Source organism: Heptranchias perlo, chromosome 5, assembly GCF_035084215.1.
Source record: "Heptranchias perlo isolate sHepPer1 chromosome 5, sHepPer1.hap1, whole genome shotgun sequence".
NCBI lineage: Eukaryota > Metazoa > Chordata > Chondrichthyes > Hexanchiformes > Hexanchidae > Heptranchias > Heptranchias perlo.
The window spans coordinates 68,649,221-68,671,940 of record NC_090329.1 but is presented as its reverse complement, the minus strand read 5'-3'; the positions used below and the strand labels follow the sequence as shown (position 1 = coordinate 68,671,940).

Genomic DNA, 22,720 nt, shown 5'->3' with positions numbered 1-22,720 from the left:
GGTATTGATTATTCAGTATTTTCAAATACATTTATCATCCCTATAACGAAGAACATTATTAAATAATTTGCAGTAGGAGGATATATTCTTCCACTGTACTTGTTTTGAAATACTCTTTGTTATAAGCGATAATGTCCACATAGTCTGTACTCTAACTTTGTGCTCGAACTGTGTGCTTTATACAAACAGGTCTATTATGCAGTTTTCCTAAACAGAGGACGCTTGGAAGCACATGTATCTACTGGAGCTCGAGAACCCCGGCGGGTTACAATCAAACCAGAATCTGGAGCGTTCAATGATGGAAAGGAACATAGTGTTAGACTGTATAGATCTAAGGGGTATGACACTTCCGAAGTGATTTGACAGTACCTCTGATCGAATTTTCTTATTCTAGTGGCTGTATTGATATCTTCATTGATAACAATGGTTCATAATTTCCTCCAGTGAGCCTAGCCATTGAAATTTAGCAGGCTAGTCAAATAGAAAGAGAAGAAAGAAGTTGCATTTATATAGTACCTTACCGCATCTCCCTTGAACATCGCAAAGTGCTTCGTCTGAATCAATTACATTGTGCAGTCACTGTTGTATGTGGATAAAATGAGAGAACCATACAGCTCACTTAGATCTTGTCCTCACCCATAACATGCATTTTGCAGCAAGGTCATTGAATCATAATTGGGAACTGAAACCCTATTTGATTTTTCCCTCCCCCTTCTGATGCCAACCCTAACCCCTCTGATGCTAGAGATACTGAGGCCACTGCATGTCCCCAATGCTATCCCAGCTGATTACTATGTACCCACAATGCTGTCCCAGCTGGCTACTATGTACCCGCAATGCTTTCCCAGCTGATTACTATGATCCCCCAATGCAATCCCAGCTGATTACTATGATTGTTTTTTATTCGTTCATGGGATGTGGGCATCGCTGGCGAGACCGACATTTATTGCCCATCCCTAATTGCCCTTGAGAAGGTGGTGGTGAGCCGCCTTCTTGAACCGCTGCAGTCCGTGTGGTGACGGTTCTCCCACAGTGCTGTTAGGAAGGGAGTTCCAGGATTTTGACCCAGCGACGATGAAGGAACGGCGATATATTTCCAAGTCAGGATGGTGTGTGACTTGGAGGGGAACGTGCAGGTGGTGTTGTTCCCATATGCCTGCTGCTCTTGTCCTTCTAGGTGGGAGAGGTCGCGGGTTTGGGAGGTGCTGTCGAAGAAGCCTTGGCGAGTTGCTGCAGTGCATCCTATGGATGGTACACACTGCAGCCACAGTGCGCCGGTGGTGAAGGGAGTGAATGTTTAGGGTGGTGGATGGGGTGCCAATCAAGCGGGCTGCTTTGTCCTGGATGGTGTTGAGCTTCTGGAGTGTTCTTGGAGCTGCACTCATCCAGGCAAGTGTAGAGTATTCCATCACACTCCTGACTTGTGCCTTGTAGATGGTGGAAAGGCGTTGGGGAGTCAGGAGGTGAGTCACTCGCCGCAGAACACCAGCCTCTGACCTGCTCTTGTAGCCACAGTATTTATGTGGCTGGTCCAGTTAAGTTTCTGGTCAATGGTGACCCCCAGGATGTTGATGGTGGGGGATTCGGCAATGGTAATGCTGTTGAATGTCAAGGGGAGGTGGTTAGACTCTCTCTTGTTGGAGATGGTCATTGCCTGGCACTTATCTGGTGAGAATGTTACTTGCCACTTATGAGCCCAAGCCTGGATGTTGTCCAGGTCTTGCTGCATGCGGGCTCAGACTGCTTCGTTATCTGAGGGGTTGCGAATGGAACTGAACACTGTGCAATCATCAGCGAACATCCCCATTTCTGACCTTATGATGGAGGGAAGGTCATTGATGAAGCAGCTGAAGATGGTTGGGCCTAGGACACTGCCCTGAGGAATTCCTGCAGCAATGTCCTGGGGCTGAGATGATTGGCCTCCAACAACCACTACCATCTTCCTTTGTGCTAGGTATGACTCCAGCCACTGGAGAGTTTTCCCCCTGATTTTACTAGGGCTCTTTAGTGCCACACTCGATCAAATGCTGCCTTGATGTCAAGGGCAGTCACTCTCACCTCACCTCTGGAATTCAGCTCTTTTGTCCATGTTTGGACCAAGGCTGTAATGAGGTCTGGAGCCGAGTGGTCCTGGCGGAACCCAAACTGAGCATCGGTGAGCAGGTTATTGGTGAGTAAGTGCCGCTTGATAGCACTGTCGACAACACCTTCCATCACTTTGCTGATGATTGAGAGTAGGCTGATGGGGCGGTAATTGGCCGGATTGGATTTGTCCTGCTTTTTGTGGACAGGACATACCTGGGCAATTTTCCACATTGTCGGGTAGATGCCAGTGTTGTAGCTGTACTGGAACAGCTTGGCTAGAGGCGCAGCTAGTTCTGGAGCACAAGTCTTCAGCACTACAGCTGGGATGTTGTCGGGGCCCATAGCCTTTGCTGTATCCAGTGCACTCAGCCGTTTTTTGATATCACGTGGAGTGAATCGAATTGGCTGAAGACTGGCTTCTGTGATGGTGGGGATATCAGGAGGAGGCCGAGATGGATCATCCACTTGGCACTCCTGGCTGAAGATGGTTGCAAACGCTTCAGCCTTGTCTTTTGCACTTACGTGCTGGACTCCGCCATCATTGAGGATGGGGATGTTTACAGAGCCTCCTCCTCCCGTTAGTTGTTTAATTGTCCACCACCATTCACGACTGGCTGTGGCAGGACTGCAGAGCTTTGATCTGATCCGTTGGTTGTGGAATCGCTTAGCTCTGTCTGTAGTATGTTGCTTCCGCTGTTTAGCATGCATGTAGTCCAGATTTGTAGCTTCACCAGGTTGGCACCTCATTTTTAGCTACGCCTGGTGCTGCTCCTGGCATGCTCTTCTACACTCCTCATTGAACCAGGGTTGATCCCCTGGCTTGTTGGTAATGGTAGAGTGAGGAATATGCCGGGCCATGAGGTTACAGATTGTGCTGGAATACAATTCTGCTGCTGCTGATGGCCCACAGTGCCTCATGGATGCCCAGTTTTGAGCTGCTAGATCTGTTCTGAATCTATCCCATTTAGCACGGTGGTAGTGCCACACAACACGTTGGATGGTGTCCTCAGTGCGGAGACGGGACTTTGTGGTGGTCACTCCTACCAATACTGTCATGGACAGATGCATTTGCGACAGGTAGATTGGTGAGGACGAGATCAAGTAAGTTTTTCCCTCGTGTTGGTTCGCTCACCACCTGCCGCAGGCCCAGTCTGGCAGCTATGTCGTAAGAACATAGAGCAGGAGTAGGCCAATCGGCCCCTCGAGCCTGCTCCGCCATTCAATAAGATCATGGCTGATCTTCAGGACTCGGCCAGCAGTGGTGTTACCGAGCCACTCTTGGTGATGGACATTGAAGTCCCCCACCCAGAGTACATTTTGTGCCCTTGCTACCCTCAGTGCTTCTCAACATGGAGGAGGACTGATTCATCAGCTGAGGGAGGACGGTAGGTGGTAATCAGCAGGAGGTTTCCTTGCCCATGTTTGACCTGATGCCATGAGATTTCATGGGGTCCAGATTGAGGATTCCCAGGGCCACTCCCTCCTGACTGTATACCACTGTACCGCCACCTCTGGTGGGTCTGTCCTGCTGGTGGGACAGGACATACCCAGGGATGGTGATGGAAGAGTCTGGGACGTTGGCTGAAAGGTATGATTCTGTGAGTATGGCTATGTCAGGCTGTTGCTTGACTCGTCTGTGGGACAGCTCTCCCAATTTTGGCACAAGTCCCCAAATGTTAGTGAGGAGGACCTTGCAGGGTCGACTGGGCTTAGTTTGCCGTTGTCGTGTCCGGTGCCAGGTGGTCCGTCCGGTTTTATTCTTATTATGACTTTTCATAGCGAGATTTTGCAACTGAGTGGCTTGCTAGGCCATTTCAGAGGGCAATTAAGAATCAACCACATTGCTGTGGGTTTGGAGTCACATATTGGCCAGATCGGGTAAGGACGGCAGGTTTCCTTCCTGAAAGGACATTAGTGAACCAGATGGGTTTTTACGATAATCCGGTAGTTTCATGGCCACCATTACTGATACTGGTATTTTAATTCCAGATTTTTATTTAATTAATTGAATTTAAGTTTGCCAGCTGCCGTGGCGGGATTTGATTCATGACTCTGGATTTTAGTCCAGGCTTCTGGATTACTAGTCCAGCAACATAACCACTATGCTACCATACCCCCAATGCTAGCCCAGCTGATTACTATGTATCCCCAGGTGACCATGCAATAGCAACCGAGAATGAACATGGCAACTTTCTGGGAGGGACAATTTACTCTGGCTGCTACATATTACAAAATCATGGGCTCAATTTTAAGGGGAGATTGCAGGTGCGTTGGGGGTGGGAGGGTTCCGAAAATCGCGGAAATCCCGTTCGGGTTCAGAAGCTGGCTCCAACCCGCCGCTTTCCGAGTTTCCCTGGGACCCACCTGTGTGCGCGCGGACGACCTGAAAACAGAAGTCCTGCCGGTAACTAAAGCTGGCGGGATGACAGTTGAGGGCCCCGATATTGCCAGGGAGGCGGATGGCAGCGGGGGGAGTGACTGGGCGCATGGGTAACCCGCCCAGTAAAATCCGTCCGTTCCCCACGCGATCGCGGGTAAATTGAAGCCTCTTACTGTGGCTTCCGGGTTTACCGTTGTCAATCTGCGCAGCAGGCAGACTGCGCACCCGCATCACAGGCTGTCAGCTGGAGGAGCCCTAATTAAAGGGGCAGTCCTCCAATGCTGCTCCTGCAGCAAAGAACCAAAAGTGCAGAATGGAGCAGACCAGGGGAAAGGCTGCTCCCAGATTTACCGATGCCTCACTCTAGGTCCTACTGGATGGAGTGAGAAGGAGGAGGGATATTTTCCACCCAGCGGACGGGAGGAAGTGGCCTGTCTCTGCCACCAAGAAGGCCTGGCTCGAGGTGGCAGAGGAGGTCACCAGCAGCAGCAACGTCTCCCACACATGATCCAGTGCAGGAAGCATTTCAATGACCTAACTAGGTCAGCCAAAGTGAGTACACTCACTCATTCTCCTACACTCTGTCTTCCACATCACCACCCCCACCCCACAACTCATTCTGTACATGCCAACACTACTCTATCGCATCACTCCTAACACCCACTCAAACCTCATCCTCAACTTATGTGCACTTACTCACCTCCCACCGCTACCACTCAACTCAATCCTGATCCAATGTCATGGCTCTGTCTCATACTCACCCTCTGATGCATCTCTTTCACGGTCAGCCTCACCCAAACCAATGCATTCAGCGGTTGGCCACGTCACTATCCCTCACTCACGCCTCTCTACTTTCTCCCCTTATAGGAGAAAAGAGCTCAGAATGCACGGGAGAGGGCGAAGACCAGAGGGGGGCCGCAACATCAGGTCGTCTTCACAGACGTGGAGCAGGAGGCTCTTGAACTAAGTCGCACCCTCGAGTGCCTGTCCGTCGGGGACGCCGAGACTGCCACCCGACAAACGGCTGGTGACAGAACTTTAACATTCAGCACTCATGATAGCAAATGATGTTGTCATGCCTTGCCATCTTCAGCACCTCAACATCTGTCATCATGCTTAATATTGCCTTCTGTTCTCTTACAGGGCCTTCAGAATGACTGTGACGGTGGAGGGCGATTCCTTAGAGGACCCGCCGGCCTCTGAGGGGGCACCGTCACATCTGAGCAAGCCATCCACCAGCGCAGATACACACACCTTAGTGAGTCCCCGTTCTCACTTAGTTGGGGTCACACATGGTGAGTCACCACACACATGTGAGCACGAGCAGACACTGGTGGCAGGGGCAGCTGTGGAGAGTCCGCGTCGGTGGGAGCACTCTTCTCCAGGCTCTGCTCAGCTGGACACAGATGCTGAACCCTGGGGGCTGTCCTTTAAAAGGAGAATGATCAAGGGGCAGCAGCACATTTGCGAGGTGCTGGAACAGGTGCCACGCGCACTCTCCACAATAGCCCAGAGGATGGAGGAGTCCAACTCCTGCATGAGTGGAATGGTGGCACAAGTACAGGAGGGAATCTCTGAGATACTGTCAGAGGATGTGAGGGCATCTCTGAGATAGTGTTGTGGGTAAGTGCGGGAATGTCTGCGATGGAGGGAAGGCTAGCCTCCATGGAGTTCAAGCAGGGCTCGTCAATGAGTCCATTGAGGCCCTGACAACAGCCCTTCAGACTCAGGGTGAGCAACTTTCTGCTGCCTTAAACAGGCAGGTAGATACTCTGGCACTGGCCTTACAAGGCTTCACAGATGTCCTCCAAACTGTCATCCGGCAGGGTGGTAGGAGTGACGTGGGCCTGGCCCAGGAGAGGGATGATGGCGAAAGGGGACATGGAAGTGGGGACGCCACTCAAAGCGCGACCACATCTCACTCGTTGCCCCCCTCTCAACCAGTACCCGCAATGCTCCCTCCTCTCCAGGCGGCCATGTCTGCCCCTGCATAGGTGCAGGTGGAGCAGTCTTTGGAGGGGCCCTCACAGGCACCGAAACCCAGAGGGCGTAGGCCCAAAGCATCTAATCGGTCAGGGCATGAACAAGAGCAACCTGCCACTGCTGCAGCCACAGGGGAAGCACCATGTAGGAGTACTCGTAAGCGTAAGGCGAAGGTTTTGTGAGCACAAAGGGGATGCACAAGGGTGTTTTGACGATTTGTCATATTTTTTATTTATATTTGATTTTCGTTAATGGCATATTAAATAGTATTATTGTTACCACTACTGCCACGTCTTGGCCATTCTTGACTGGCTTGTGTAATAAGTCCCTTTCATGAGGTTCACCATGAACACCCACAATTGATGCCACCCATTGGGTCACCCTACAGTGGGTGTACATGTAGTTGCATGACTATTTTGTGCAGGTGCCTGTGGCGCAGCACTGTGTTGTGGAGCTCCACGTGGCAGAGGTGGACGGCGAGGCTGGTGATATTGCTCGTGCTCGGATGAAGTGATGAATGCAGCTGTGGCGCCCCCCATCCTGACAGTGTGAGTTTGAGGGGGTCCGCAAAGTAGGTAAATGTGTTTGCACAGCAGAGTTTAGGGTATAAATTAATAATTTTGAGTGGAAAGACAAAGGTGTTGCAGCCAAAACTTTGTCTGAAGTGACAGAGTGCCCTGCTGCAATAAATGAGGTTTTCCCCCCACCTGTCAAATAATCCTTTGCATCTCCCACTGGCTGCTGGCTGAAATATGTCTGCTACAACAGGGAGTGTTTCCCACAGCACGGGAAACATGCTGAGGATCCTTCAAAATTGCCCCCCTGCCAAAATCTCCACTCAATGAGGTTGTCAAGTACCTTAAGTTTCTAAATAAATATGTGAAGTAGCATCCCGCCGGCTTTAATTGACGGTGGGAGTCCCGCATGCGGGAGCTGCGCGCGCACCCGAATGCATCACTGGGGAACCCGGAAGTCAGTGGGTTGGAGCCGGGCTCCGAACCTGCTCCGGGATTCCGTCGTTTTAGGAGACCCTTGCCCCCAACGCACCTGCTCGGCCATCCGAAAATCGGCCCCAAAGAGTCAAATGTACCTCATTGTGGTACTTAAGGCACTTTGCCTGTGACAGATTAAGTGATTGTATCGATTTTTAACTTACCTGGGCGGCTTGCCCACTGCTTCTGATTCACGCCTGGCTGAAGGACTGGATCAGGGAAAAAGAAACAAAATAAATTAAATTAAAAAACCATAGAAGGAAATTAAAACACAAAATGAACCTACCTTTGCACCCTGCTCCGATGTCCGATGTCTCCCTCTCCAATCTCCCCCTTTTCAACCCACCCGATGTCCTTCCGCTGTCCCCCTCTTCACCCCCCCCCCACCCGATGTTCCCCTCTTCACCCCAGATCTACCCCACTCCTGCAATGAGTGAGGGTGTCCTTCCACCCCACCCCCCCACCTGTCAAATGGACCTTTGCAGCTACCACAGGCTGGTGGCTGCAACACGTCTATTTCAACTGGGCGTGTTTCCCCCAGTACTGGAAATACGCTCAGTTGAGATGAAAATCCCACCCCTCCTAAAATATCCTCCCAATCAGGTCTGCTAACAACCTGAAGTATCAAAATAATTGGTTTAATTGGGATTCCGCCGGCTTTAATTGCCGGTGGGAATCCCGCATGCGGGGGCTACGCGCGCATCTAAGCGCGTCACTGGGAAACCCGGAAGTGGGCGGGTTGGAGCCAGGCTCCGGACCCACCCCGGGAATCCCCAATTATCAGAGCCCCCCCGCCACGAACGCACCCGCTCAGCCATCCTAAAATCGACCCCAAAGTATTTGTTTAATTTTTCTGCCATTTCCTTATTCCCCATTATAAATTCTCCCGTCTCTGTCTGTAAGGAACCCACATTTGCCTTCGCCAGTCTTTTCCTTTTTACACACCTATAGAAGCTTTTACAGTCTGTTTTTATGTTTCTCGCTAGTTTACTCTCATATTCTATTTTCCCTTTCTTTATCAAATTCTTGGTCGTCTTTTGCTGAATTCTAAAATTCTCCCAATCCTCAGGCTTACTGCTTTTTCTGGCAACTTTATATGCCTCTTTCTTTGATTTAATACTATCTTTAATTTCTCTTGTTAGCCACGGTTGGACCACTTTTCCTGTTGGGTTAAAAAAAAGTTGTTTGTTGTTAAAAGAAAAGCGTATGGGATCCTGGGCTTTATTAATAGAGGCGTAGAGTACAAAAGCAAGGAAGTTATGCTAAACCTTTATAAAACACTGGTTCGGCCTCAGCTGGAGTATTGCGTTCAATTGCAGGCACCACACTTTAGGAAGGATGTCAAGGCCTTAGAGAGGGTGTGGAAGAGATTTATTAGAATGGTACCAGGGATGAGGGACTTCAGTTATGTGGAGAGACTGGAGAAGCTGTGGTTGTTCTCCTTCGAACAGAGAAGGTTAAGGGGAGATTTGATAGAGGTGTTCAAGATCATGAACGGTTTCGATAGTGTAAATAGGGAGAAACTTTTTCCAGTGGCAGAAGGATCGGTAACCAGAGGATACAGATTTAAGGTGATCAGCAAAAGAACCAGAGGCGACATGAGGAAACATTTTTTTTACGTAGCGAGTTATTATGATCTGGGATGCACTGTCTGAAAGGGTGGCGGAAGCAGATTCAATAGTGACTTTCAAAAGGGAATTAGATAAATGCTTGAAGGGAAAAAATTTACAGGGCTATGGGGAATGGGGCTAATTAGATAGCTCTTTCAAAGAGCCAGCACAGGCATGATGGGCTGAATGGCCTCCTCCTATGGTGTACCTACTATGATACTATTAATTTAAATATGAATTAATTATTTCTACTTCCTTGCAGTACTTAAAACCTCAAATATGCAGATAACGTGAGATTCTTTTTGCTGTCAGGTCACTCACAGTGCAAGTGAATGAAGAAAACGCTCAGAGACAACGACTACCTAATGACCAGCCTCTCAACATTAAAAGACTGTTTGTTGGAGGTGTTCCTGTCTCGTTCCAAACAAGTCATTTAAGAAGTATCATACCTTTTGAAGGCTGTATATGGAATTTAGTTGTTAATTCAGTGTGAGTAAAGACTTCATTGCTCCTAAGAAAAAGACACATTTGGAGAAAAAAAATTAATGGGATGATTCCCCAATCTGGCACTCCCAGGGACGACATGTTACATAGTTGAACATAAGACCATGTTGTCAAATCACAGGCCAACAGCCCATAAATTTCCATTCTTTCAATTGGAGGGAAAACCACAGGCTGCGGGCTTATGATTTCCTAACATGCGTTCTTTGAAAGTGCCTGACTGGTGAATTACCCTTATAATAGTATCTTTAAATTAATTGACTTGAGCACATTTTTCTGTGCAGAATGACATAGAAATTCTTTGTGCATATTAGTGTAATTATCCTCTTTTTAAAATATTTACTTTGATATTGAATTATCTTATCTTATTGAATATACCTTCACCAATCTAGTCTTGTTTGTAGTCTTCCTTCACCACACACAATGTCATGCTGAAATACATGCTGATATTACTGTAATAAAGTTCCTCAATTTCAACTGTACGGAGTCGTACAACACCAGGTTATAGTCCAACAGCTTTATTTGAAATTACAAGCTTTCAGAGCTTTGCTCCTTCGTCAGGTGAATGAAGAAGGGTTCCATAAAGGCACCGCATATATAGTCAGAGAACAATGCCTGGTGATTACAGATAATCTTTCCAACTGCCCGTTATCACACCTCGGCAGAGAGATAATCACAGCAATCAAAGGAGTGGATGGTGTTCAGACAGGTTAGTCAGGAACACATTACATCCAAGAATACTGAATACACAAGGGGTCAGATAACAAAGACAGAGAACGAGAGAGAGAATGGCCAGTATTAAAAACAGATAACTTTTTTTCGCTGGTGGGGTTACATGTAGCATGACATGAACCCAAGATCCCGGTTGAGGCCGTCCTCATGGGTGCGGAACTTGGCTATCAATTTCTGCTCAACGATTTTGCGTTGTCATGTATCTCGAAGACCGCCTTGGAGAATGCTTACCCGAAGATTGGAGGCTGAATGTCCTTGACTGCTGAAATGTTCCCCGACTGGGAGGGAACCCTCCTGTCTGGCGATTGTTGTGCGGTGTCCGTTCATCCGTTGTCGCAGTGTCTGCATGGTCTCGCCAATGTACCATGCTCCGGGGCATCCTTTCCTGCAACGTATGAGGTAGACAACGTTGGCCGAGTCACAGGAGTATGAACCATGTACCTGGTGGGTGGTGTCCTCTCGTGTGATGGTGGTATCTGTGTCAATGATCTGGCATGTCTTGCAGAGGTTGCCATGGCAGGGTTGTGTGGTGTCGTGGACGCTGTTCTCCTGAAAGCTGGATAATTTGCTGCGAGCGATGGTCTGTTTGAGGTTGGGTGGCTGTTTGAAGGCGAGTAGTGGAAGCGTGGGGATGGCCTTAGCGAGGTGTTCGTCGTCATCGATGACATGTTGAAGGCTGCGAAGAACATGGCATAGTTTCTCCGTTCCGGGGAAGTACTGGATGACGAAGGGTACTCTGTTGGTTGTGTCCCGTGTTTGTCTTCTGAGGAGGTCTATGCGATTTTTCGCTGTGGCCCGTCGGAACTGTCGATCGACGAGTCGAGCGTCATATCCCGTTCTTACGAGGGTGTCCATCGCGTTCCTCCTCATTTGATACCACCATCACACGAGAGGACACCACCCACCAGGTACGTGGTTCATACTCCTGTGACTCGGCCAACGTTGTCTACCTCATACATTGCAGGAAAAGATGCCCCGGAGCATGGTACATTGGCGAGACCATGCAGACACTGCGACAACGGATGAACGGACACCGCACAACAATCGCCAGACAGGAGGGTTCCCTCCCAGTCGGGGAACACTTCAGCCGTCACGGACATTCAGCCTCCGATCTTCGGGTAAGCGTTCTCCAAGGCGGCCTTCGAGACACACGACAACGCAAAATCGTCGAGCAGAAATTGATAGCCAAGTTCCGCACCCATGAGGACGGCCTCAACCGGGATCTTGGGTTCATGTCACGCTACATGTAACCCCACCAGCGAAAAAAAGTTTTCTTTTTAATACAACTGGTCATTCTCTCTCTCTCTCTGCCTGTTGAGTCTCTCTCTCTCTCTCTCTCTCTCTCTCTCTCTGTCTTTGTTATCTGACCCCTTGTGTATTCAGTATTCTTGGATGTAATGTGTCCCTGAATAACCTGTCTGAACACCATCCACTCCTTTGATTGCTGTGATTATCTCTCTGCCGAGGTGTGATAACGGGCAGTTGGAAAGATTATCTGTAATCACCAGGCATTGTTCTCTGACTATATATGCGGTTGTAAACAATTTTACAACACCAAGTTATAGTCCAGCAATTTTATTTTAAATTCACAAGCTTTCGGAGACTTCCTCCTTCCTCAGGTAAATGTTCAGGATCTCCTTGAAGCCTACGCATTTATACATATAGAACAATACATGGTGTTTACAGACTGCCCCTGCAACTGCCCGTTGCCAAGGCAATCACCGTGTTCAGACAGAGAGGTGTCACCTGCAGAACCCCCGAATACACATTCAACAAAAAAACAAACAGGAAAAAAAACAGAGAAGAAAAACAGAGAGAGGCAGAAACATCCGGAAGGCAGAGAGAGCCAGCAAATGACCCATTATATTAAAAACAGATAACATTTGTTCGCTGGTCGAACGCAAAATCGTCGAGCAGAAATTGATAGCCAAGTTCCGCACCCATGAGGACGGCCTCAACCGGGATCTTGGGTTCATGTCACGCTACACGTTACCCCACCAGCGAACAAATGTTATCTGTTTTTAATATAATGGGTCATTTGCTGGCTCTCTCTGCCTTCAGGATGTTTCTGCCTCTCTCTGTTTTTCTTCTCTGTTTTTTTTTCCTGTTTGTTTTTTTGTTGAATGTGTATTCGGGGGTTCTGCAGGTGACACCTCTCTGTCTGAACACGGTGATTGCCTTGGCAACGGGCAGTTGCAGGGGCAGTCTGTAAACACCATGTATTGTTCTATATGTATAAATGCGTAGGCTTCAAGGAGATCCTGAACATTTACCTGAGGAAGGAGGAAGTCTCCGAAAGCTTGTGAATTTAAAATAAAATTGCTGGACTATAACTTGGTGTTGTAAAATTGTTTACAATTGTCAACCCCAGTCCATCACCGGCATCTCCACATCATATATATGCGGTGCCTTTATGGAACCCTTCACTCACCTGACAAAGGAGCAAAGCTCTGAAAGCTTGTGATTTCAAATAAAGCTGTTGGACTATAACCTGGTGTTGTACGACTCCGTACATTTGTCCACCCCAGTCCATCACCGGCATCTCCACATCATCTCAATTTCAACAGTAGAGTTACCAGAGTAATGTTAATCCTTTAGAAAAAAAGTAAATTTAAAACTTAAACTTCGGGGCTAAATTTTCATCATTGTTTTTCCAATCACCTACCATAACTTTGACAGAAAAGCTGCAGAAATCCCACGAAAGCGGTGTGGACAATTTTACACCATTGGTCCATGGTGCAGCTATTCCACCAAATGAGTTGGAAAACCCCAACCGAACTTCATCCCCTTTGGTTCTGCTCAGCCTGCCACCCCTATTTTCTCCTGTACTTTATGTTCTATATTTATTTTTTCTTCATTTTTACATTTTTTCTTACCTAATCAAACCCATCCTAACTTTTAATTTAATTTTTCCCTTTTAAAAAAAAGCTTCAAAGCCCTTTGTTTACCTTTTTTCTTTTTCCCCTGAACCATCCAATTTGCAGTGAAAGCTGATTTTTAATAAAAATAAGTTTGCATTGGTTGAAAACTGGATTTAAAGGGCAGTTTTTCAACCAATCAAAAGTCGAGATATTGAATGTGTTGAAAAAAACAGTAGCCATGTTTTTATGCTGGTGAAGGTGCTAGCTGAGTGTACTCATTGCTGGGCCCTGAAGCCCAACAATGCTCAGAGGCAAAAACTTGTCCACAACACTGAAAGCGGTAATTTTGGTTCTTCTTTTCATCTTCACTATTGGTGTCATAAGTACAAAAGAAACCTTTTAGTTTAGAATTTTAATATTACAAATAGCTCCTCATTTATCTAACTTAAGAAATTCATGGCTTTTAATTGTCCAATGACATCACAAAACTGTGCCTGCTGTCAACTATTACACCTTGTACTGGCAGATAAGTTTGTGCAATTAGATAACCTTTAAATATAGCTGTTCTTTTCTTGCAGTGCTCCATACTGTAGGATTTATATTAGCCATACAATTATTCTTCCACATTTTTGCTTTCTCTCTTAGACCGCTAGATTTTGCTCAACCAGTATCTTTTGAGAATGCTGACATTGGCAGATGCCCAACCCTAAAACATTCAAAACCACTTCCCGAAGAAGATGAGGAGATTGAGACAGCAACTAGAATCTCAGCTCAGATCACAGTCAAACCTATTACAGAACTGAAAAGAATTCCTACACCTGCTCCTGTGAGTTATTTTTTCCCCAAATGAGCATTAATTGCATGATGTGCTTATAGAAATCATTCTCACTTCCAAATCAAAGATAATTGATTGATCATACTAGTACATAACGGGTGATTTCATGAGTTCATACTTTCTTGCCAGCAGCATAAATTGCAAATTCAGGTGCGCACTTCCCACTAAAAGCTCTGAAAATCATGGACAGTCTGCACACAAATTTGCAAAATTGCATTGCAGGGGTCAAGGCTCCCCACTGGCACCATGGACTCTTAAAATTCTCCCACAATGATGTCTTGCTGGGAGGAGAAATTCAATAAATGCTGCTTTGGCTCTTGAAATAAATAATATAATACACACAGTGATTGATAGCACAGTGCATCAAGTCACAATTATAATGACATATATTGTGATTTACTTGTTGGCACTTAGTGAACATTCACACAAATCAACAGACAAAATGCTATTTTTTCTTTAACAGATTATATAAATTGCTTACATAATTGCAAATTGCCTCTTCATACTGTTATTGCTTATTAAAGGACGGCCAAAATATTTACATAGATAAAAAGCCATTTGCTATGTTTCTTTATCTATGCAGTGTTAGTGGCCAATGGAGCCCTTCATTTAATTATATCAGTGAAATGAATTCACAGAAGTGACACATGATGAGGGATGCTGCTGCAGCATATCTATTCCACACTATTGGTGGCAGTGAGATTGGGCTCGTTACATTATTTTTTTAACAGAGAAATTGCAAACTGCTTTCTTTCTCTTTTATCACCATCTCTTTTTTGGTATTGGAACATAAGCACTTTGAAGAGACTGAAAAAATGGGCATCTATACTCATTTACACACTGTGCATATAAACTGCCCTTCATTATTGGTTTTATCTGCTTATTTTTGTAAATGTAGGGTAATTACAATGCCAAAATTGGCTTGGTGATGCTTTCGTGACCTAACTCTCATGATCCTCCTGCACAGCTCAGTTGTCAATGTAAATATAATGTTTGGAGTTACACTACCACAAGGAGTAGTTGAGGCAAATAGCATAGATGCATTTAAGGGGAAGATAGATAAACACGTGAGAGAGAAAGGAATAGGTTATGCTGATAGGGTTAGATGAAGAGGGGTGGGAGGGGGCTCGTGTGGAGCATAAACACAGGCATGGACCAGGTGGGCCAAATGGACTGTTTTTGTGCTGAACGTTCTATGTAGTTCTACATTTATGATCGGTACTAATAACATGGATTATAAAATTAAAAAACTTATTCACCTTATTGAGACCATTTTAATTTACCTTTCCCACACACGTAGATATAAATTTGACTGCTAACACAACAACAACAACTTGCATTTATATAGTACCTTTAATATGTTAAAACGTCACAAGGCGCTTCACAGGAGCATTATCAAACAAAATTTGACATAGAGCCACATAAGGAGGGATTACAACAGGTGACCAAAAGCTTGGTCGAAGAGATGGGTTTTAAGGAGCGTCTTAAAGGAGGAGAGAGAGTTAGAGAGACAGATAGGTTTAGGGAGGAAATTCCAGAACTTAGGGCCTAGGCACCTGAAGGCACGGCCGCCAATGGTGGAGTGATTAACATCAGGGATGCACAAGAGGCCAAAATTGGAGGAGCGCAGAGATCTCAGAGGAGGGCTGGAGGAGGTACAGAGATAGAGAGGGGCAAGGGCCACAGAAGGATTTTGAAAACAAGAAATGAGAATTTTAAAATCGAGCAGTTTCCAGACCAGGAGCCAATGTAGGTCAGCGAGCACAGGGGTGATGGGTGAACGGGACTTGGAGCAAGTTAAGATATGGGCAGCAGTGTTTTGGATGAGCTCTATACATAAGAGTCTAGCATCAGAATTTTTTTCTAATGTAGCTCAATTTATTTTTTTATTGTTATCATCATACACAAGACTTCTGATGTGTGCATCATTAACAAACTTTTAAAAAGCTTTACTGGAAATGGCTGACATGAGCTTATTCTTTGCTTCAGTCTCTAACATTTTTTACCTACACTTACTGCTTCTTAGGATGTGCTTCTCGCTGAACTCAAGAGCAGCAAGCTTACTACTGATCATGGCTCCATTCTGGTACCTTTTGTCATCTAATAATTGTGTTTGAACAGTTTTCATAATCCCTAGGAAATCATTCATCGCCTAAAAATCTTTGTTTTACACCAAATTCTCGTTAATCTTCTTAAACAATGTTCAAACGCAAAAGCCTTTCAAAACCTTTGAAAGCTAACTTGGACTTTTACTAGTTCCTTACAGCCAAAATCTGATAAGATAATTTTACAAAGGCAGGATCGCATTGTGAACTAAAGAAAATGGGTTCTCACCATTTCTTTCCTGCACTACACCAAATAGAATTTTACACATTTTGATATATAGTGATTGGTCATAGAATCATAGAATGATACAGCACGAAAGGAGGCCATTCGGCCTGTTATACCCGTGCTGACTCTTTGAAAGAGCTATCCAGTTAGTCCCATTCCCCTGCTCTTTCCCTGTAGCCCTGCAAATTTTTCCCCTTCAAATATTTATCCAATTCCCTTTTGAAAGTTACTGTTGAATCTGCTTCCACCACCATTTCAGGCAGTACATTCCAGATCATAACAACTCGCTGCGTAAAAAAAAAAGTCTCCTCATCTCGCCTCTGGTTCTTTTGCCAATTACCTTAAACCTCTGTCCTCTGATTACCCACCCTCCTGCCAGTGACAACAGTGTCTCCATATTTACTCTATCAAATCCCTCAGAATTTTGAACACCTCTGTTAAGTCTCCCTTTAACCTTCTCTGCTCTAAGGAGAACAACCCCAGCATCTCTAGTCTCTCCACGTAACTGAAGTCCCATTCTAGTAAATCTCCTCTCTAAGGCCTTGATATCCGTCTTAAAGTGTGGTGCCCAGAATTGGACACAATATTTCTGCTGGGGCCTAACCAGTGATTTATAAAGGTTTGGCATAACTTCCTTACTTTTGTACTCTATGCTTCTGTTTATAAATCCAAGGATCCCATACGCTTTTTTAACAACATTCTCAACTGGTCCTGCCACCTTCAAAGATTTGTGTATGTGAACCCCCAGGTCTATTTGTTCCTGCACCCCTTTTAAAATTGTACCATTTAGTTTATATTGCCTCTCCTCATTCTTTCTATCAAAATGCATCACTTCATACTTCTCTGCATTAAATTTCATCTGCCATGTGTCTGCCCATTTTACCAGTCTGTCTCTATCCTCCTGAAGTCTGTTACTATCCTCCTCACTGTTTACTACATTTCCGAGTTTTGTGTCATCTGCAGACTTCGAAATTATGCCTGTTATACCCAACTCCAGGTTATTATTATTTATCAAAAAGAGCAGTGGTCCTAATACCAACCCCTGCAAGACACCACTCTATACTTCCCTCCAATCTAAAAAACAACCGTTCATGACTACTTTGTGCTTTCTGTCTCTTAGCCAATTATGTATCCACACTGCCACTGCTACTGCCCTTTAATCCCATGGGCTTCAATTTTGCTAACAAGTCTAATTAAGATGATGTTTAAGTGATATTAAAGAAGAAAGTACAAATTAGTGCCCCCCATGTATTTTTCTTTAAGTTGAAAACATTTCCTAAGATGTCTTCAATTTAAGAAATGATTTCCCCTACACTTCAGGTCCCCATTTATACCCAGAACTAGTTTGATGAATTGCTACAGGGGTTTGTATCTGGAGTGCTTCTTCCTTTGCCGCCTTGCTGATGCAAAGTGTTTCCAACTTGGATGCTCTTGCCTTGACTCCTCGGCTGGTCCAAAGTGCATGCAGGCCAACAATCAGTGCTTTATGCTAACAGTCAACAAGTGCCAATTTATTAGTGTTTTACAGGAAAAAAATCAATTTTTAAAAAGATTGGACATTGTCGTTATCAACTGATCAGGTCAGTCGGAAGGTGGGACTAAAGCCATTCAGAATGGAGCCAATTAGATCCAATCAATTCATTTCTCCCACTTTTGGATGCTAATGAACTTGAGGACGAAAAGTTTGAAGATAAACTTTAGAAGCCAGTTAGCCTGACATCAATAGTAGGGAGAATGCTAGATCCTATTATTAAGGACGTAATAACAGGGCACTTAGAAAATCATAATATGATTAGGCAGAGTCAACACGGTTTTATGAAAGGGAAATTGTGTTTGACAAATTTATTAGAGCTTTTTGAGGATGTAACTAACAGGGTAGATAAATGTGAAGCAGTGGATGTAGCATATTTGGATTTTCAAAAGGCATTCGATAAGATGCCACATAAGAGATTGTTACACAAGATTAGGGCTCATGGGATTGGGGTAATATATTAGCATGGATTGAGGATTGGTTAACGGACAGAAAACAGAGAGTAGGACTAAACGGGACATTTTCAGGTTGGCAGGTTGTAACTAGTGGGGTGCCGCAAGGATCAGTGCTTGGGCCTCAGCTGTTTACAATCTATATAATGACTTAGATGAGGGGACCGAGTGTAACGTATCCAAGTTTGCTGACGATACAAAGCTAAGTGGGAAAGTAAGCTGTGAGGAGGACACAAAGAGGCTGCAAAGGGATATGGACAGGTTAAGTGAGTGGGCGAGAAGGTAGCAGTTGGAGTATAATGTGGGGAAATGTGAAATTATCCACTTTGGTAGGAAGAATAGAAAAGCAGAATATTTTTTAAAAGGTGAGAGGCTAAAATGTTAGTAGTCAGAGGGATTTGGGTGTCCTTGTACATGAATCACAGAAAGTTAACATGCAGTACAGCAAGCAATTAGGAAGGTAAATGGTATATTAGCCTTTATTGCAAGGGAGTTGGAATATAAGAGTCAGGAGGCCATGCTGCAATTATATAGGGCTCTGGTGGGACCACACCTGGAGTACTGTGTACAGTTTTGGTCTCCTTACCTAAGGAAGGATATACTTGCCTTAGAGTGGGTGCAACGAAAGTTCACTAGATTTATTCCTGGGATGAGAGAGTTGCCCTATGAGGAGAGATTGAGTAGAATGGGCCTGGAGTTTAGAAGAATGAGAGGTGATCTCATTGATCTCATTGAAACGTAGAAAATTCTTAGCATCTACCCTGTCAAGCCCTCTAAGAGGCTGTTTCCCCGCTGGAGAGTCCAGCACGAGAGGTCATAGTCTCAAGATAAGGGGTCGGCCATTTAGGACCGAGATGAGGAGAAATTTCTTCACTTAGAGGTTTGTGAATCTTTGGAATTCTCTACCCCAGAGCGCTGTGGGTGCTCAGTTGTTGAGTATATTCAAGACTGAAATCGATGGATATTTGGACACTAAGGGAATCAAGGGATATGGGAAAAGGGCAGGAAAGTCAAGTTGAGGTCGAAGATCAGCCATGATCTTATTGAATGGCGGAGCAGGTTCGAGGGGTCGTATGGTCTACTCCTGCTCCTATTTCTTATGTTCTTAAGAACTGGTATAGGGTGATTTTCATCTGCTGGCGTAATTCAGTCATGAATAGTTAAGAACTGCTGGAACTCTAAATAGAAAAGTATCAGCATGCAGTTTTCAAGGGTTAGGTCATTCACATAATTATTCGCAGATCTAAGTACAGATTTGGACAGATGCAGGGAGCTGGCTTGGAAACAGGCCAATGTAGTGCCATATTCGAAAAAGTGACAAAACCAACACAGGTGACCATAAACCCATTAGTCTTGCTTCTATTCCATGTAAACTAATAGAAGAATCATTAAAAATAGTCATGGGAAGGAGAACAATACATTAAATCACAGATGGAAGATATTCCATTTTTAAAAAAAAATAATATTTTTCGGAGAGTACTTTGTACCAAAAGTACTCCTCCTAGCCTTTCAAATGTCTTTAACTGACATAGTCTTTTCAGGTTTTTGATTGTAATAGCTATGCATGATTTTACAGCTCAAATTAACTATATGTTATACTAATTGTGAATCAAACTATTGTTAGAAATGTGAGATGGTATCAGGAAAAACCCAGGAACCACAAAATATACCTTATGTTAAGAAAGATCAAAATACTGGTTGAACTACAGCGGAGTCTTCATTACCCACCATAATGGAGGGGCTCCACATGGCAGTTAACGAAATTGGAAGATAATTGAGAGTCTCTAAACTTTATACCCTTGACATAGGAATGAAAATAAGTACAATTCAAATAACAAAAGAAATCTTATGTAGTTTTATTCACTAAGAACATGGCATGAAATATAAATGAACGAAGCTGTCCAGTACAGAAATGCCTCATGTAAGGTTTCTCCCTGTGAAAATTCTGACAGATAAACGGGATAATGGAGGTTTCACTATAGATTGATAATTTTAGAACTTTGTATTTTTAATAATCATACATACTCAGTTATAACACTGTGTTATCTTGTGGAATTGACTGAGCATATTTCTATACTCGACTATTTCCAAGTTATGTCAGTGGTCTGTTGATATTTTAGTGACCTATTTCTATGGTCTGATTTTGAATCTTCACTTTTTGCTGATTTTATATGTAGATGACATGTGCTTTTGACATTTCCCCAATCGCACTGCTGAAAGCCAAGCACTTTGGCCTGTCCAAGAATAGTCATGTTGCCATGGAGTTTGATGATACCAAAGTCAAAACAAGGTAACAGTAGAAATTTTATACAATATAATTACTGTGTGATACTCTAGAATCATAGAATGGTTACAGCACAGAAGGAGGCCATTCGGCCCTTTGAGACCATGCCGGCTCTATGCAAGAGCAGTCCAGCTAGTCCCGCTCCCCTGCCCTTTCCCCGTAGCCCTACACATTTTTTTCTTTCAAGTACTTATCCAATTCTCTTTTAAATGCCATGATTGAATCTGCCTCCACCACCCTTTCAGGCAGTGCATTCCAGATCACAACCACTCACTGCGTAAAAAAAGTTTTTCCTCATGTCATCTTTTGTTCTTTTGCCAATCACCTAAATCTTTGTCCTCTGATTCTTGACCTTTCCACCAATGGGCACAGTTTCTCTCTATCTACTCTGTCTAAACCCTTCATGATTTTGAACATCTCTATCAAATCTCCTCTCAACCTTCTCTGCTCTAACCCCAGCTTCTCCAGTCTATCCACGTAACTGAAGGCCCTCATACCCTGAAACCATTCTAGTAAATCTTTTCTGTAGCCTCTCCAAGGCCTTCACACCCTTCCTAAAGTGTGGAGCCCAGAACTGGACACAATACTCCAGTTGTGGCAGAACAAGTGTTTTATAAAGGTTCATCATAACCTCCTTGCTTTTGTACTCAATGCCTCTATTTATAAAGCCCAGAATCCCGTATGCATTTTTAACCGCTTTCTCAACCTGCCCTGCCAACTTCAACGATTTGTGCACATTTACCCCCAGATCTCTCTGTTCCTGCACCCCCTTTAGAATTGTAACCTTTAGTTTATATTGCCTCTCCTCGTTCTTCTTACCAAAATGTATCACTTTGCACTTCTCTGCGTTAAATTTCATCTGCCATGTGTCCGCCCATTCCATCAGCCTCTATGTCCCCTTGAAGTCTATCACTATCCTACTCGCTGTTCACTACACTTCCAACTTTTGTATCATCTGCAAATTTTGAAATTGTGTCCTGTACACCCAAGTCCAAGTCATCAATATATATCAAGAAAAGCAGTGGTCCTAGAACCAACCCCTGAGGAATACCACTGTATACCTTCCTCCAGTTCGAAAAACAATCGTTCACCAATACTCTCTGTTTCCCGTCACTTAACCAATTTCGTATCCATACTGTCACTGCCCTTTTTATTCCATGGGCTTCAACTTTACTGATAAACCTATTATGTGGCACTTTATCAAACATAAAATTACAAAGCGATATTGATAGATTAGGTGAATGGGCAAAACTGTGGCAAATGGAATTCAATGTAGACAAATGTGAGGTCATCCACTTTGGATCAAAAAAGGATAGAACAGGGTACTTTCTAAATGGTAAAAAGTTAAAAACAGTGGATGTCCAAAAGGACTTAGGGGTACAGGTACATAGATCATTGAAGTGTCATGAACAGGTGCAGAAAATAATCAATAAGGTTAATGGAATGCTGGCCTTTGTATCTAGAGGACGAGAGTACAAGGGGGCAGAAGTTATGCTGCAGCTAAACAAAACCCTGGTTAGACCACACCTGGAGTACTGTGAGCAGTTCTGGGCACCGCACTTTCGGAAGGACATATTGGCCTTGGAGGGAGTGCAGCGTAGGTTTACTAGAATGATACCCGGACTTCAAGGGTTAAGTTACGAGGAGAGATTACACAAATTGGGGTTGTATTCTCTAGAGTTTTGTAGGTTAAGGGGTGATCTGATCGAAGTTTATAAGATATTAAGGGGAACGGATAGGGTGGATAGAGAGAAACTATTTCCACTGGTTGGGGATTCTAGAAGTAGGGGGCACAGTCTAAAAATTAGAGCCAGACCTTTCAGGAGCGAGATTAGAAAACATTTCTACACACAAAGGGTGGTAGAAGTTTGGAACTCTCTTCCAGAAACGGCAATTGATACTAGCTCAATTGCTAAATTTAAATCTGAGATAGATAGCTTTTTGGCAACCAAAGGTATTAAGGGATATGGGCCAAAGGCAGGTATATGGAGCTAGATCACAGATCAGCCATGATCTTATCAAATGGTGGAGCAGGCACGAGGGGCTGAATAGCCTATTCCTGTTCCTATGTTCCTATGTTTTGGAAGTCTATATATACCGCATCAACCGCATTGCCCTCATCAACCCTCTCTGTTACCTCATC

The 22,720-nt window shown here is 44.5% G+C and overlaps 1 protein-coding gene across 7 annotated transcripts in view; it reads left to right on the top strand.

Annotated features, from left to right (window-relative positions):
- Nucleotides 1–22,720, top strand: part of lama2 (laminin, alpha 2) — a 378,441-nt gene that overhangs the window by 337,327 nt on the left and 18,394 nt on the right. For all 7 annotated transcript variants that reach the window (XM_067984560.1, XM_067984559.1, XM_067984558.1 and 4 more), the window contains 4 exons: nucleotides 190–338; nucleotides 9,363–9,539; nucleotides 13,790–13,970; nucleotides 20,471–20,583. In XM_067984560.1, the coding sequence (XP_067840661.1) occupies nucleotides 190–338; nucleotides 9,363–9,539; nucleotides 13,790–13,970; nucleotides 20,471–20,583 (620 nt within the window). The remainder of the gene's footprint in view (nucleotides 1–189; nucleotides 339–9,362; nucleotides 9,540–13,789; nucleotides 13,971–20,470; nucleotides 20,584–22,720) is intronic.